The 13,546-nt window shown below is 39.0% G+C and overlaps 1 protein-coding gene across 1 annotated transcript in view; it reads right to left on the reverse strand.

Annotated features, from left to right (window-relative positions):
* The window catches only part of Vav3 (vav 3 guanine nucleotide exchange factor), a 272,134-nt gene that overhangs the window by 177,650 nt on the left and 80,938 nt on the right, over window positions 1–13,546 (reverse strand). Inside the window, exons 2-5 of the mRNA XM_013516527.1 lie at window positions 13,317–13,375; window positions 7,523–7,588; window positions 3,561–3,669; window positions 1,793–1,885 (exon numbers count right to left, since the gene is read on the reverse strand). Coding sequence (XP_013371981.1) covers window positions 1,793–1,885; window positions 3,561–3,669; window positions 7,523–7,588; window positions 13,317–13,375 — 327 coding nt within the window. The remainder of the gene's footprint in view (window positions 1–1,792; window positions 1,886–3,560; window positions 3,670–7,522; window positions 7,589–13,316; window positions 13,376–13,546) is intronic.

Here is a 13,546-nt window from a genome sequence, read left to right on the forward strand (position 1 = left end):
TTTTAAATATGACAACAAATCTCAACTGGGCCTGTAATGCTACACAGTCTCACTGTATCTCCCTCGTCAATTTGCTCTTCCACTTCCTAAACAACTCTTCACATCTGATCTCTTTTACTAAACCTAAAACACTTTCTCCTGGTTGTCATTTTCCTAACCTGTAAGTGTGAGAGTCCGTAGGGGCGGCCTCAAACCTCTTCCCTAAGAGTTTGCATTCCCTGGGGTGATCTCACTTAGTCCCATGGCTTTAAATTCCACTGTGCAACTATAAAAATCCAATCTCTATGCCAATTCAACTCTTCCCATTGAGGCCAGACTCATGCGCCTAACATCTTCCTTAATACATCCCACCGGAAGTCTAAGAGGTGTTGCAAGTTTAATATGCCCACAGGTTCACGACCCCCAGACTTGTCCTTCCCCATTTCAGTAACCGTCTTCACCATTCATGCAGTCGCTCGTGGCAAAGCCTAGCAGTCACCCTTGCTTCTTCCTTTTTTCAAATCTTTTATCTAATCCATCATCGAATTCAGTTGGCTCTACTTTTAAAATGTACTTAGCATCTGACCATCCCTTACCAACTCAGTCAATACCACTACTTCTTGTCCTCTTGTTACAAACACCCAATGTTCTCCCAGTTCCCATCCTGCTTTACAAGAGCCAGAATGAAATGCTGAAGATCTACGTGCCATCAACACGCAAAATGCCCTAGCCTCTGTCCCAAAGTGACCTGGCGGCCCACCAGCTGACTTCCCACTCACTCTCCTTCCCTGGGACACAAGCTGAACACTCTCCTATCTGAGGATGCTTCTCCAAGAATGATCCTCACTGAGATACGTGTGTGGCTTATACTCTAAATTCACTCAGGCATCAGCTTCACCATGACCTTGTCTCAGAAACTTGCCATTATCATTCTATAAAATACCTCCAGCCACTCCCCGCACCCCCTCTACCCCTTCCCCTGTCTTATTTTCTTCAGAGATCTTACCACACCATCTGGCACACTTATACACTTCCATACTAAACCCGCCCATGATACAGGATGGCCATGGATCCACAGTTTTGTCTGGTTTACTGTTGTATACCAGTTCTAAAACAGGCCCAGTTGTTTACCATCAATAAATAGATGTGGAATGAATAAACTTGCTTTGAGATCTTCATTTTCCTTTTTTGTAAAAGAACTTAAGATATATAATTCACATTAAATACAATTCACCCAATTTAAAGTGTGTAATCCAGTGGTTCTCAGTACATTCACAGAACCGTGCAACCATCACTACAATCAACTCTGAACTGTGTTTATCACCATATGAAAAGTGCATAACCTTCAGCAGTCATCCTCGTTTTTCCTTCTCCACGCCACCTGTCCTCCGCCCACACCCACTCATGTTACCACCAGCCCCCGGCCCCAGACATTCACTTGGCTACTTTCTCTTGCTATGTATTTGCTTACTCTGAATGAAGATTTTTTTTAAATATTTGTTCTGCTAATTGCAAATATATATCCTTTTACCAGCATCTCCCCATGGCCACCCCAATCAACCAAGGCTGTGGTAGCCATTATTCTACTCTCTATTGTTATGAATTCAACTTTCTAGATCCAAAACTATGAATGAGACTATAGGGAGCTGTCTTTCCATGTTTGGCTTTAAATGCAAAGTTCTTTAAATGCAAGTCAGAATGCACACATGCACACATACACACAGGCATGCACACACACACACTCTGCAGAAAGAGGGAATCTAACATATTAACTACTTACAGGGTATTTTGGCATTAATACCTGATGACTTACTTTTTCTATCGACTCCAAAGTTTCTGTATATTTTTCTTCTGTCTGTTTAATTTCTGTTAGGCAACAACTTCGTATATCATTTTCTTGACATTTCTGCAGTTAGAATGATAAAAATAAAATTATTTAATAAATTCATATATTAATCTGTCTGGTAGGAGATGGGGAGAAATCAAAATCATTACTGATTTTCTTTAACTTTTCATTCTAATAAAAGCATATACCAAAAGTCATATTTAACTGTATTTGTGCTGTACTTTATAAAATATAACCAACATAGTTGAAAAAATTTTAGGTGATTAAAAGTAAGCTTCTGAGTATAGACATTATATTCAAGTAAAACAGCTCTTATTAAAAATGTTAATGAATTGGGAAATACAAATTGTGTAAGAATTCCCTTAATAATAAAAAAAGAATTTCCTTAATATACAGTATATTTCCCACGTGCTACAGAACTAACTGCAACAATGTTAAAAAGATAAGTGAGAATCTTCAAAATATTTTTTTCGACACTAACACCTAAGTATTTAAGATTGGAGTTCGTTGAGTATAGTATTAAAATAAAAGATTCTGGGATAAGATGAAGCTGAGTTCGAAGATTGGCTTGTTATTAGCCTGTTAACTATGAACAAGTTATTTAATTTCTCTGAGATTCAGTTTTCTCTTCCATAAAACAGAACTACAGAACCAAATACAAGAAGTTATAAATAAGATAGAAGCATGGAAAGCACTTTTACCTCTAGCCAGGAACTCAGGAAAGGCGCTATATCTAAATTATTGTTCCTATTAACCCTGTCCCAGGTAAGCCAGTGCTGTCAGCCGAGTGAAGGCTGCCCCCGGGGGAGACACGGAAGGATCTGCTGACACCAAAGCAGATGACAACTGCAGGAGGTGCAGATGATACTCTGTCACCTAAAATCACTCTGAAAATGCTGCCAGAGGCAGCCTGTCAGCTCCCGCAGTGGGTTAACACACACATTCATTATATTTCCCAAGCACAGGTGGGTGATTGTTTCCACCTCATATAAGCTACTGCTCCCCAGTGTGGACTAGACGCTCACCAGCCCTTTATTAAAGGGAAAGGCAGAGACAGAATGGAGCCAGATCATCAAAGTACAGAAGAACCTAAATCATCAGCTGATGAGGCAAAGTCTTCAGGATAAAGAATATGTTGATAAAAATCTAATCACTGACTTTTAGATTTCAAATTACAGATGGATTGCTCAAAGTAATTCTTTCTGAATGCTCTAGATACAATTCGCAGCAGATAGAGCTTTGAGGGCCCAAATGACAGTATCCAAAACTAAGTTTACGAAATAGTAAAAAGGCAGGAGACTTACAAAGGAATAGCTCCTCATGATAACACCTAACACAAGAGAAGACATGTATTTTACTTGGCAGTACATTTAAAAGAAAAAAATGTACCTACTTTGTAAGAGATTTACTTGTACAACCATGTAATTTCATGATTCTTCAAATTATATTCTTTGGCCACTCTGCCGGGGGCAAGCTATTCACCTCCCAGATCATGTGTTTCCTTACTAGTAAAATTAAAGGATCAGACTAGAGATTCCCTACGCTTGTTCTGATCTGTAAAACTTCATGCTCCAAATGGAAAAAAAAAAGTCACAGCTGCAAGGTTATAAGGAATCAAAGGGAAAACAAACCAAGGGCTATGCCAGCAGAGGTTACAGAAATAATTTTAGGTTTGCAAGTAATCAATTTCTTAATAGAGTCCTCAGAGTAATTTAGAAACAAGCCCAAGTCCTACAGGTTGGTGTGCTTCCTCTGCCTTCATCAGGTCCTCATAGACTTCTCCACCTTCATCTTCCCCGTAAACACAGTCGTAGAGATCTTCTTCATCTTCCACACGAGTCTCACTAAAACAGAGAAGGCAGCAGTTAGGTCTCCATCACTCAGTAAATACAGGAGCCAGGAGCAGCTTCTGAAGTTTTAGCAGAACACAGACTGAAACTTTTCTACTGATTTTGTAGCAAATTTAAAGAGGAAGTGAAATGGAATTAGTGGAAAGAGGGAAAAGGCTTGCCTGACAGTTAGGTCCCTTCTAATACGATGGATGATGAACAGCAGGATCCAACAATGAAAGCAATAGTAGCTAATGTTTACCAGGCATTTGCTTTCGTACAAGCTCATAACTGATCATTCTGCAGTGTCACCTGATTTAACTCATCCAGCAGCAATTACCTTATTAGTACGCCTTTTGATGTTTAAAGAGATGAAGGAGTGGAGAGTCCAAAAGGTTATCTGACTTATCAAAGATAACACAACTAGGCAATGGCAAGGCCATGATCTTACGCTCTGAGTGTGGAGCTACTCCGTCATACTCCCCGCCCCATTTCCCTACTTATCAGCTTCCATGAGCACTCGAACAGTGACTGCCAGCGGCTCTCCTCAGGCCCTCCTGTGAGACCACGAATACCCTCAGTCACAGTGGTCCAGCCATGCGTGTTCTATTACTATGCTTAAGCTCTTCCTTGTAGTGCAAGACTTTCGTAAGTGCCCTCTACTAATAATCCCAAAGAACTGAGATTATCCAACATAGACATGTTGGAGAGAAGCATTAATATTCCTCAGACAGAAGTTCAACTCCTTTAATACCGCCAGCCCTGAGTGCCTCTCCTGGGTCTGGGCAGATGGAACATTATGAATTGATACGAAGACACTGCAACTAGAAATGTCACTTTGCGACTTGGACCGTTTCTCAGAACAGGTACAATCACAGGGTTGCTTATGTTTGCCATGAAGGATTATTTGACGGTATCTGAACAGGAATGAACTGTCAAACACTCAGAGAAAAGGGAAGTGTACTAACAGACAGAGATTTAGTGGTAACAGAAGTTTCAGAGAACTCTTCGATGAGAAAAATTCATTTCATAGTTACCTGTCCACCCACCTGCCCAGCCAGCTGTCCATCTAAGAGTCATCTGCTAAGAACTGACTGAGCTCCAGGCTCAGAATGCACAGATCAAGAACTCTCCTATTCCCTTGTACAAATAACAGCGCATAAACATAATTCTGTACATGCAACAGGGAAAGTGAATGCAAAATAGAAGGCCAGAGGAAAGAGCAAAACATGACTCTGACAAAAGAAGTCAGGGAAGGCTTCACAGAAGTGAATTACATCTGAGCTGGATCTTGGATATATTTATCTATTTGTTCAGTAGATACTTGCTATGAAAATATTGTCCTCCAGGAGACATGGCTGCGGAATAAGAAGATACAATTTCTTCTCTCACAAAATTCAAAGGCAAAGAGGACTCCCACACACCCACGGCAAATGAGAAGAGGGTATGAGCATGACCACATGAGGACTGGCACTCCAGTCACTGTGCCCAGGTCAGTGAAACAGACTGTCAGAGACAAGAGCTGAAACCAAACTTCAAAGGGCCATGCACTCTGAACTCAAACCCACCCTGTGTATTTGGGGATCAGCAGGGGGTTTATGTGGGGTAGGATGGAGGAGGACAATGATAGGCAGGGAGATCAATGAGCCAAGAGGCAAAATACTATGAGTGAGAGAGACTGAGAGCTGTAACCATTGTAAAGGCAAATGAGAGGAGGAATGCAGAAAATTCCAAGAGCGTGTCAACCACACTCGCTGACCAATCAGCACTAGGAAGAGAGGGAAGGAGTGAAGGATGCACTTTGGGAATCTGAGGAGATTAGGCCCATTTTGGCAGTTCCATGATTTCCATACAGAAGGATCCAGACAAGCATCCTGGCCAGGAAATGGTAGATAGTTAAGCTGGGATAAGCACTGCCTAGAACACATCAAGGAGTAGGAAGATCTCCTCAGACAGGGAGCTAACTAAGATGAGAGATGGTAAAGGAACAGTTCTGCATGGAGAGGAGCTGATCAGAAGGAAAACAGACTATGAATCTATTCTCTGTTGCTCTTAGTCCCAGGGCTCCTGCCTTTGACTCCTAAATACTACCCTTCCAAAACACTCGATCTCACCTAAAAACGTTGTGAGCAGAACAAAGTGGGAGGAGGCCACAAAATTAATAAGTATAAATGATCACTGGTGGGAATTTAACAAGAAAAATACCGTCATAACACTAGAAGTCATAAATTCTTCCTAATACTTTAAAGAATTCGATCACAAGACCAATAAGCTTATGGTCACTTTATGAAGATCACAGCCAATTTAATGAGACAATCAGCACCCATCTTGCATAGCCAGTGAATTCTTGGAAGTTTTAGGAAGAGATAAAAAGAACCTCTCTTAAGAGATATCTAACAAGTAAGACTTCAAGACCACTGCAAATGCCACCTAGTACCCTGGAAAGCTGCTGCACACCTGTGGTGCTCGCTCCGGCCGCACATACCTCCCTGCTCTTCCGGTGCAAGTTCTCAGAGGCCGAATTGGGTGCATCTGAAAGTCAGCATGAGTGAGAGCCTGTGCTCCAGAACAAGAACTGCCTGGGTTTCCAGTTCAAAACTACTACTTCCTAACAAGTTCAAAAACTACTACTTACCTTCAGAAAGTTACTTAGCTTTTCAAAATGTGGCTGTTCTCATTACTGTTATGGTAACTGTAGAAACCTAGGGACACTGAGGCACTACACGAGATCATGCTAACATGGTTGGCACACAAATGAACACTCAAGATGCTCTTCCTGCCAGCTGACCCCACGCCTGGAGCAGAACACCTGGCAAGCAGCAGGTGCACAGTGCAGTGCAAACTTACTCATCCATTCACATACTGACCTACTACACACCAGGCACTGAAGTTCTAAGAACACAGCCACAAAGTCAGGTCCCTGATCTGACAAAGTTTGCCTTCTAACAAGGAAACGGACAATAAGTAAAGCAAGCCAGACTGTCCCAGGCAGTTGTAAATGCTATGAAAATTCAGAGCAAGGTAAACGGGTGGTGGCAATTTTAGATAAAGTAGTCAGGGAGGGTCTCTCTATAGAGAGACACATCTGAGAAGAGACTTCAGTGGTGAGGGCCAAGTCCTACAGACCAACAAAACAGCAAACAAAGGTCCTAATATAAGCTCACTCTCAATGTTGAATGGTTAAGTGGCTGAATTTCTCCCGGAGAATGAATCTATTATCTCTCTATGAATCTCTCTAAGACTATAATCTCGTTCTTAGAATTCTTTTCAAACACCCCTGATCTGTGTCATCAGCTCCTTGACAAGGGAGGATCATGTCTTATATTGATTTGTAATCTGCACAAGTCACTCAATCAGCAGAAGATAATCAGCCGCCAAGAATTCTACCTCTACTATTAAATAATAAAGACCTGAGGAATCTCTGTTCAAAACAAATGCCATCTAACAAATATCCCTGAAAAAGTCCAGCTCGTACTTACAGTATCTCGTCCTTCCTTGAAACTGAGAAGCCACACACTACCTGCGCTACAACTCCAGTCATAGATTCTATTCCTTCTTCATTATCTCCTAATTGTCTAATTCCTATTTTATCTACTACTCTGTTACGCTTTTGAGAAACATCCAAATTTTACTTGAGTGCAGTCTGCTTCTTTACCCTTCACAGAGACACGTGACAGGCACTAAACGCCAGCTGCAGTATGTGTCTTCCGCTGAAGCTTTCTGTCATCAGCTTAAGATTATTTCTTACACGTCTTAATCATGAAATCGCCTTTACTCTTCAGAGAGCTTACTTCATATCCCCAATTAAGATCCGTGCTAGATGTCAAAATTGGAGGAGGCCTAATTTTGCTGAAAATGTTCAACGTACTCTATTAAGTCAGGAAGGCTTTTGTAGATGTCTTCATCATTAACGCTTTCTTCGGTTGGAAAGGGCCTAGGAAAGGGGGAAAACACGGGTGAATGAGTAGCAGCCAATCTGCACATTTACGTCTCATTAAATATGCAAGCTTATCGCTGCCAAACCGTCACCGGCCATGTCCACTGATGTCCAGTGCTCCTCACAGTGTCTGCTGAGCTGTTGTTACTGGGCTTCCACCAGAAGGCTGAGGCACCTGCTACCCCAAATCTTCTGCTGCAATTGCAGCTGGCCACCACAGACACATGTGCAGCTGAGGACATGCTTGTGTGCCATACGTCCTCCCCCGCCACGCATCTGTAGGGTCACCCCACGCACTCACTGCAGTGCTCCATTCAGAGAAAAAGCAGCCGTACACGTACCTTTGCTTTCAGCACTCTCTCTTTTTAGTTCTAAGATCTGATAGGACAAGAAATTTGGTAACAACCATCCTTCTATGACTCAGTTCATTAGTACAAATGAAAGTTAATAGAAGACAAAAATACATCATGCCCTTAATATGATTCCAGACCCTGACATACTTTTGTACTCAGACTTTAAGGTATTTAAATTGCATATTTTATTTTCATTTTTTGGACAAATCAGTCAGCTGGACTTCAGAGAGAATAGGGTATTGTCATATTTTTGTCCCTTGTTCCACAAAAAACCCACATTATCTCTTGTTTGCCTCATAATATTATGTACTTTTTTGTTAAAAAATATATTTCAAATTTATTCCTAAGAAAGTCACATTATCATGTCATACACTTTACTTTTCCTTGACATCAAGCATGTCACATGTCCCACCAATGAGGAACCATTAAAATAATAAGAAATTTAAATTATTTCTAAATAGTTGTGTTGAAAAGGCAGACTTATATTGGTCTACTGATTAATTTAACACTTAGAACATTTAAGGAATCTAACTTTTTCCAAAAATCAACATACATGTAAAATCCGTTTTGGATGGGGTATTTTGAATTTGGAGTATCTGATTTTTTTTTAATTTATATGTTCTAGATATAAGTCCTTTGTCTAAGGGACACCTGGCTATAATGTTTTCCCATTCTGTGGGTTGTCTTTTCACTCTGTTGGTGATTTCTTTGGTTGTGCAAAAGCGTCTTAATGAGGTGAGATCCCATTTGTTGATTCTTTGTAGTATTTCCCTTGCAGTCTGGGTTTTGTTTATGAACTCTCTGCCTACATCTATGTCTTCAAGATTTCTCCTTTTTTTCTCTTCCAGTAAATTTGGTGTTTCTATTTTAATATTTAGACCTCTGATCCATTTTGGCTTTAGTTTAGTCTATGATGCTAGATGTGGGTCTAGTTTTAGTCTTCAGCATGTGGAAAGCCAGTTTTTCCAGCACCATTTATTAAAGAGGCTACTTTTCTTCCAGTGAACATGTTTGGCTCCTTTGTCAAAGATAAGCTGGCTGAGTGTGTTAGGGGTTGCATCATCGTCTTCTATTCTGTTCCACTGATCCTCAGACTTGTTTTTTTGCCAGTACCATGCTGATTTTATCACAGTAACTTTGTAGTATAATTTCAGGTCTGGGATTATAATGCCCCCTAACTTGCCTTTGTTGTCCAGAATTGCTTTTGCTATTCTAGGTCTATTCTGGTTCCAAATAATTTTAAGAGTGTTTTCTCTGGATCTGTGAGGTATGCTATTGGTAGTTTAATGGGAATTGCATTGAATCTGTACAGCAGTTTCGGGAGTATGGCCATTTTCACTATATTGGTTCTTCCTATCCAAGAGCAAGGGATATCTTTCCATTTTCTGACATCCTCTTTGATCTCCTTTTTAGGGTACTGTAATTTTCACTGTACAGATCTGTTACATCATCCTTTGTTAGATTGACTCCTAGGTATTTCATTTTTTAGATGCTATTGTGAAGGGTGTGCTTTCCCTAATTTCTCTTTCTTGGTTTGTTGCTTGTGTACAGGAATGCTACCGATTTTTGAGTGTTGACTTTGTATCCCACTACACTGCTACATTCCGATATTAAATCTACAAGTTTTTTTGGTGGAGTTTTTGGAGTCTTCTATGTAGCGTATCATGCCATCTACAAATAACGATAATTTAACTTCTTCCTTTACTATTTTTATTCCTTTTATTTTTTCTTTTGTCTAATTTCTTTGGCTAATGTTTCCAGAACTATATTGAATAGGAGTGGTGATAAAGGACATCCTTTTCTGTTCCTGATTTTAGACCAAAAGCTTTCCGTTTTTGACCATTTAATATGTAAGCTGTTGGTTTATCTAGATGTCTTTTATAAGACTGAGGTAAAGACCATCTATTCCAATTTTATGTAGGGCTTTTTCTTACCATGAATGAGTATTGGACTTTGAAAAATGCTTTTTCTGCATCTATTGAGATGATCATGTGATTTTGTCTTTGGTGCTGTTAATATGGTGTATTATGTTTATTTGCATATGTTGAACCATCCCTGCAACGCTGGGATGAATCCTACTTGCTCATGATGTATAATCTTGATTTGCTGCATTCTGTTTCCTAGGATCTTATTAAGGATTTTTGCACCCATGTTCATTAGGAAGATTGGCCTATAGTTTTCTTCCATGGTTGAGTTCTCTTCGCTGGTTTTGGAATCAGGGTAATACTTGATTCCAGGAATGATTTTGCAAGTACTGCTTCCCTTTCAATTTCTTTAGTTTCAGCATTAGTGGCATTAGTTCTTCTCTATATTTCTTGTAAAATTCAACAATGAGTCTATCAGGGCTTGGGCTTTTCTTTGTTGGTAAATTTTTAATTACATTTTCAATTTCACTGGCTGATATCAGGTTATTTAGAATTTTTATATTTTCTTCATTTCTTCTGCATTTTCCATCTTATTTGAATATAGGTTCTCATAGTAGGTATTGATGATCTCCTGGATTTCTGTGAGATCCACTGTGATTTCCCCTTTTTCACTCCTAATAGCTTGAATTTGCATTTTTCTTTCCTCTTTTTGATGAGTTTGGCTGATGGTTTATCAATTTTATTTATTCTTTCAAAGACCCAACTTTTCAATTAGTTGATTCTTTGCATTGTTTTCTTAGTATCTATTGCATTAATTTCTGCCCTTACCTTTATAATTTCCTCCCTTCTATGAGCTTTGGATTCAATTTGTTCTTCTTTTTCTAGAAGTTTGAGGTTCAACATTAGGTTGTTCATTTGAGCTCATTTTGTTTTCCTGATGTATGAGTTCATCACTATAAATTTCCCTCAGGACTACTTTCATTGCTTCCCATAAGTTTTGGTATGTTGTATCAGCATTATCATTTAATTGTATATACTGATTAATTTCACCTTTAATTTCCTCTGTGACTCATTGGTTGTGATTTCCTTTGTTGCTGATTTCTAGTTTCACTGCACTATGGTCAGACAGTATGCAGGGAATGATTTCAATTTGTCTACATTTACTTAAACATGTTTTGTGGGCTAATATGTGGTCTGCTTTGGAGAACGTCCCATGTGCAGCTGAGAAGAATGTGCATTCTGATATTTTGGGGTAGAACACTGTGTAGACATCTACTAAGTCCATATGTTCACAGGTTTGATTTAATTCTAATAATTCTTTGATGACTTTTTGTCTAGTTGATCTATCTATTTGTGATAGTGGGATATTAAGGACCCCACTACAATTGTGTCATCCAAAAATGGGCATCTGTGATGAATATACACCTCTCAGATAAAGAAATACAAATGGCAAATACATACATGAAAAAACACTCAATGTCATTGGTCATTTGTTAGACGCAAATTAAAACAACACTGAGATTTTATCCCAACCCAGAAAGAATGGCTGTCATCAAGAAATCAACCCATAACAAATGCTGGTGGGGGTGTGGGGGAAAAGGAACCCTTCTCCACTGTTAGTGGGAGTGTAGACTGGTGCAACCACTGTGGAAATCAGTCTGGAGATTCCTTTAAAAACTAGGATTAAAGGTCCCATTTGACCCAGCTATTCCTCTTCTGGGTATCTTCCCAGAAGAATTAAAAATATCACACTCCAGCAATATATGTGCACCCATGTATGCAGCACAATTTGTAATAGCTAAATCTTGGAAACAATCCAAAAGGCCATTAACCGAGGAATGGATAAAAAAAGATATGGGTTTTTTTATAACGGAGTACTACTCAGCCATAAAAAAGGATAAACTAGAGATTTTTACAGGTAAATGGATGCAACTTGAGACCATACTCATAAGTGAAATAAGTCAGACCCATATGTATAAACATTGCATTGTCTCACTAGTACGACAAGCTGAACAAGTAAAGTCCAAAATGCACAACAGATATAGTGAATTATGAAGAAACTGTTCAAAACACAAACTGTGAAGGGGCTTTAGGGGAAAGGAAGGGAAAAAGAAAAAATATATATTTATGCACAAGGTAGTATAGTGTTGTGTTTTGTTTTGTTTTGGTCCTGGAAAGCAAACTCAGGACCTTGCACTTGCCAGGCAGGCACATGTGCTGCTGAGCTGTATCCCCGGCCCCACAAGATACTTAGGATAGTCAAACAGCTAGTTTCTCTTAGTTCATTGAAAAGAAAGGGCTTGTGCTAATTTTGCTTGGATAAGATATCATGCCTATATCTTGTACTCTAAATAACTACTACAAGGACAACAATATGCAATATATTAATTATTGCAACTCTCCTACTAACCTGTTTTGAAATTGTTTTACTGTTATTTTTTCCTCTTTAAAACAAGTTTAATGAAATCATTCTGAAGAAAAAAAATCCCAAAGTTTCAAGCTGATTTTTTTTATAAATTTAAGCATGTGTTATGTTTTTATGTCAATACTATTAAATCCATAATAGAAAACTGCAGTCCATTGTGGAAAACAGAGATAAGGAAAATTAAAAAGATAAACTTTTATCTTTTCAGAATCAGAAATACATACATACATGAACACTGGATCATGTTTTTCAAAATATAGTGTTTACATATGAAATAAAATGCACACTGACATGAAAATGTATTTATTTGTTAAGATGCAAGTTAGGAGGAGCTGAGGAATTACCAGGCTACAGGGCATTTCTATAGAAAGTGGCCAAACTCATAGTCCAGTTCTCGGGAAGGGACCTCAAAGCACCTGCTTTGTGTCCATGAACCGAGCCGTCTGACCTGTTCTGAGCATTCCTGTAAGGTGTGCTTGGTTCCTCTCCATCAGAATGTGACTATGAGCTGGACTCCAAAACACAGACAAGATTAGAAGAGGAGATGCTTGCTACTGTGTTGCCACTGAGCTGTTTGTAATACAAATTTACTGGCCAATCTAAGTTAGTCTCTAGTACTGGAATCAGAAAAGGCCTCAAACAACACACATGTACCACCAGTGTTTACCAACTGCACAATATGGCATTGCAAGGAGATGACATAATTTATTTAACTAACTTCCTTCTAAGTTTTGAATATATTATCAAACCTTCAATACACATCCTGTACATATACCACTTTATATCTGTCTGAATCTATTACTATTTAAAGATTTGTGCTTGTTAGAAGTATAAGAAATAAAACCAGAAACATACCAGTGAATGGAGAATGGTGTTTAGCCAATATATATCATTCAATTCTATGCATCAATTTTTAGTAGCTCAAGAAATTTCAAAGGTATACTTGGTACTATACACCATGTGCTTGTCTTGTATAACACATGGCCCCTACATATAAGATGTTTTACAAACAGGAACTATTCAATAAATCATCACTACACTGAACTGGATGTGACAGATGAACCACAAAGAAATGAGCTTACCTGATCCCCGTGGCCAATGCTATCGGTGTACGAGAAAGCCGTGATAATGTTTCTATAACCTGAGAAAAAAGGAAAATATTTATTAGCTACACATTTGAGAGAGAGTAAGATTTTTTCCATAACCAATAGTTTTTCAATTCAATATTAACGATGGTAGAAAAAAAGAAAAATGTCAGATGCCAAAGAATTATGGAATGGGAGGAGCTGTGATTTAGGAGCATGAACACCTG

The sequence above is a fragment of the Chinchilla lanigera genome, unplaced genomic scaffold (genome assembly GCF_000276665.1).
Source record: "Chinchilla lanigera isolate Chin_1 unplaced genomic scaffold, ChiLan1.0 scaffold00034, whole genome shotgun sequence".
Lineage (NCBI taxonomy): Eukaryota > Metazoa > Chordata > Mammalia > Rodentia > Chinchillidae > Chinchilla > Chinchilla lanigera.